This window comes from Sinocyclocheilus grahami, unplaced genomic scaffold, assembly GCF_001515645.1.
Source record: "Sinocyclocheilus grahami isolate Dianchi unplaced genomic scaffold, SAMN03320097.WGS_v1.1 scaffold2164.1, whole genome shotgun sequence".
Classification (NCBI taxonomy): domain Eukaryota; kingdom Metazoa; phylum Chordata; class Actinopteri; order Cypriniformes; family Cyprinidae; genus Sinocyclocheilus; species Sinocyclocheilus grahami.
The window spans coordinates 12,766-16,120 of record NW_015507343.1 but is presented as its reverse complement, the minus strand read 5'-3'; the positions used below and the strand labels follow the sequence as shown (position 1 = coordinate 16,120).

The following is a 3,355-nucleotide window of genomic DNA, read 5'->3' as shown; positions in this document are numbered from 1 at the left end:
TATTACTATGACCAGTGCATCCATATGAATTATTTCCAAATAGAACAGAGCTTACATTTATAATTCTTATCGCTTAACAACTTCTGCCGTAAAGGCCGCTTATAAACTGAGCCACTGTAACTCTTATCAGATAAGGAATATAATAAAAACTCCTTCACCCAGATCAGTCATGTTTCCACACTCAAAACAATATATTGCAACATTAAACTGTGAAATAACAGTGTTTTCCTCCGTCCTCCTCTTGCTCGATGCAGCTGGCAGGCGCTGCCATATTGGCGGTGGGCATCTGGGTGGCAGTAGACAGAGTCTCTCTTCTGGGCTTTTTAGAGCACATTGAAGATGCGCCGCCCGAACTGGCACAGCTGGCAAACATCGGCTACCTGCTGATCGGCGTGGGAGCGTTTCTGACGCTCGTGGGCTTCCTGGGATGCTGTGGAGCCGTAAAGGAAAGCAAATGCATGCTGCTCTCGGTAAGTGAGCTGGTTTCCGTCAAATGTGTTCAGCTAAAGCTGCTCTGAATGTTTCACTCTCTATGCTTAGATGCAGACAAAAATGTACATTTCTCAAATGTTCTCCTAGTTCTTCACCGTTGTGCTCATTATCTTCCTCGTGGAGGTGGCAGCAGGGGTAGTGCTCTTCGTCTTTGAGCCTTTGGTGAGATCTGATGCACCGTACCAGAACAAAAGCACATATACATACAACAAAAATGGTGTAGGATTTACAATTTTCACCCAAAACAATTTCACTAATTTCACAACTAATAAAGAAAGAGCTAGTAACACATTTAATTAAATGTGAAACTTTCAAGTCAAAAGACTGAAATATTTTCTTGTAAAACTTCATCTTTGTTTTGTTTACTATGTCATAAAAGCATAAACATTTTGTTTTCCAATTAAGCTTCAATCAGGGGCCACCACATAGCTACACCCCTGCATAAATTCATTTTTTATTATTATTATTGAATAATGATTTTTGAAAATCATTTTATGGGGACTGCACTTACAAGGAACAATTTCCAGCCTATTTTAAAGATATCTCGACACAATTATATTAATTTCATGAGCATGGGCGCTAACAGGAATAACACAAATACAAAATACTTTCTTAGCAACTCAAAAATCATATGTATTAAAGTAAAAAATACAGAGTAATCATGTTATACAAAGGAGCTTAACATAACAATTGGAGCCTTAAAAGATGTGAGCTTTAAATTAATTAGAATAAAGACATTTTCCATGACCAAGTTTATATTGGCAATACAAGATACAGCACATTAAGAACCACAATGGCTTATTTGTACAAAAATACATTTAAAACCCACATACACCTTATTATTTGATCTGTTTATGATTCCATAATCCTGTATTGTTGAAATTCATCTGTATTTACAAACACGGCAGAGCGTTATTCTGTAAAATCAGAGACTGAAGGTCAATTTTAACCTCATTCCAGGTTCAAAACGTTCTGGATGAAATTGAAGAAAAAGTAGCTAGAAGCATTGAGGACAACTATGGTAGTGATGAGAGTTTCACTTCAGTCTGGAATAGCACTATGAATGAGGTACGGCACCAGTCATCATGCCCAGCTGTTTTCTGATATTAGAATCCCTGATAATTAAAACGGTTGTAAACCACTGTATGTGCATGTGTTTTTTTTTTCTAGCTGAAATGCTGCGGATATAACAACTACACGGACTTCATGGACTCTCAGTTCGTATCTACAACATCATCATATCCTGTCACATGTTGCACAAGCAGTTCTGGACCCTGTAATGAAACTGCAGCAAAAGCAGATGTACGTTACAGAACACTTTGTGCTGAAACTTACTACCAAAACTGAAATGTATGAGTTTAATGAAATGTATTCATTTGCTATTGCATGGCATTAATTTGTCACTCAGTTAGCCGCCAGTTAACGATCAAAACAGCAAGCTACTTTTTTTGCACCAAAGATGCATTGGTTTAGCCCAGTACGTTGCAAATTATGAATGCATATAATACCATAATTGTGCATTAAGGACGTCAAAACAAAGCTGTGGCATGATAAAATAGGCAAAAAAGTAATTGTTTAAGCAAATGCAGATATTGTATTAATGTGTGTATTTTATCAGTGTGTGTTTTTGCTGTTGTTGTAGTCTGTCGTGGGCTGCTTCCAGGCATTAGTGAATCTGATCGAGGACAATGCAGTTCTGCTGGCTGGCGTGGCTTTGGGAATCGCTGCTTTAGAGGTATTTGCTTCATTTTTACTTTCAACTTGTGGAATTCAGCACATGCACCCAATGACAAAAGATGATCAACATCTCAGTATGTGATACAGTAGAATTAATGGTCTGAATTATTGGCAAAGCTTTATGCATTACATTGCATTTTTAATTGGTTTGATATTCATTTGGATGAATTTTAGGAAAGGTCTGGCTCACATTTATTAAAGGTTTGCCAGTTTTTGTTCCACAGACCATCCTGCGATGAGATATTGAGTCTTCCATACACGTATAAGCAAAATTTGGGACAAAGACAGCCAATATGGTTAAACCAACTAAAATAAAAATAAAAGATTAGTTATAAGAATAAAAATTTAGTTTTGCAATACCAATATAGATACAAAAACAGGGAATTAAAAAAGATCAAGTAACCAACCAAATATTAAGTATTCATTTTTTTATTACTGCAAATTATCTATTGTATACAATATTGCACCTAATTTGTTCCTTCACAGATTGCAGCAATGGTTGTTTCCATGATCCTCTACAAGAATGTAGGAAAATGAGACCAAGACTGACTACAGACATTTCTGTTTACATCATTGTTTACTGTGAAATGTAACTATTCAATATTTTATCTGGAGTTATGTAAATACCACATCTGCTGCACGTATGAACGACATTTGCACTAAAATATTTGATGTTTTGTGTTCTCTTTTTTTTTTCAATCAATTTTTACTTTAACCTCAAGTACAAGCATATTTGATCCTGACTGCAAAGGTTTAATATCTAAAACAATGTTGTGTTGAATACTACAGCTCATTAAAGATCACTACAACATTTTCTACACTATCTTTGATACATTTAAAAAATATATATATATATATATATATATATATATATATTTGTAATGTTTGTGCATGTATGAATAAAATAAACAGATGTTTTTAAACCTCTATACCAATAATGACACATAAGACAGGAAACGCTGGTGGAAAAGTCCCATGAATGTATTACATTGCAGCCACGAGGGGCCCCTCTCTCTCTAGCTGAATGACTCAATATGAAGTATTATTTATTACTCATATGCAGCTCCAACACAGTAGTTTCTTTCCTCTGTGAAACACATAAGTAGATTTTAAGCAGGAGGTAAAT

At 35.4% G+C, this 3,355-nt stretch overlaps 1 protein-coding gene across 1 annotated transcript; it reads left to right on the top strand.

Annotated features, from left to right (window-relative positions):
* The first annotated feature begins 248 nt into the window (after positions 1–248).
* On the top strand, positions 249–2,974 carry LOC107574258 (tetraspanin-1-like). The gene is made up of 6 exons (XM_016260708.1): positions 249–470; positions 580–654; positions 1,453–1,560; positions 1,663–1,794; positions 2,135–2,227; positions 2,716–2,974. Exons 1-6 carry the CDS (start codon positions 249–251, stop codon positions 2,764–2,766), a joined length of 681 nt encoding a protein of 226 aa, XP_016116194.1. The 3' UTR covers positions 2,767–2,974.
* Positions 2,975–3,355: the final 381 nt, after the last annotated feature.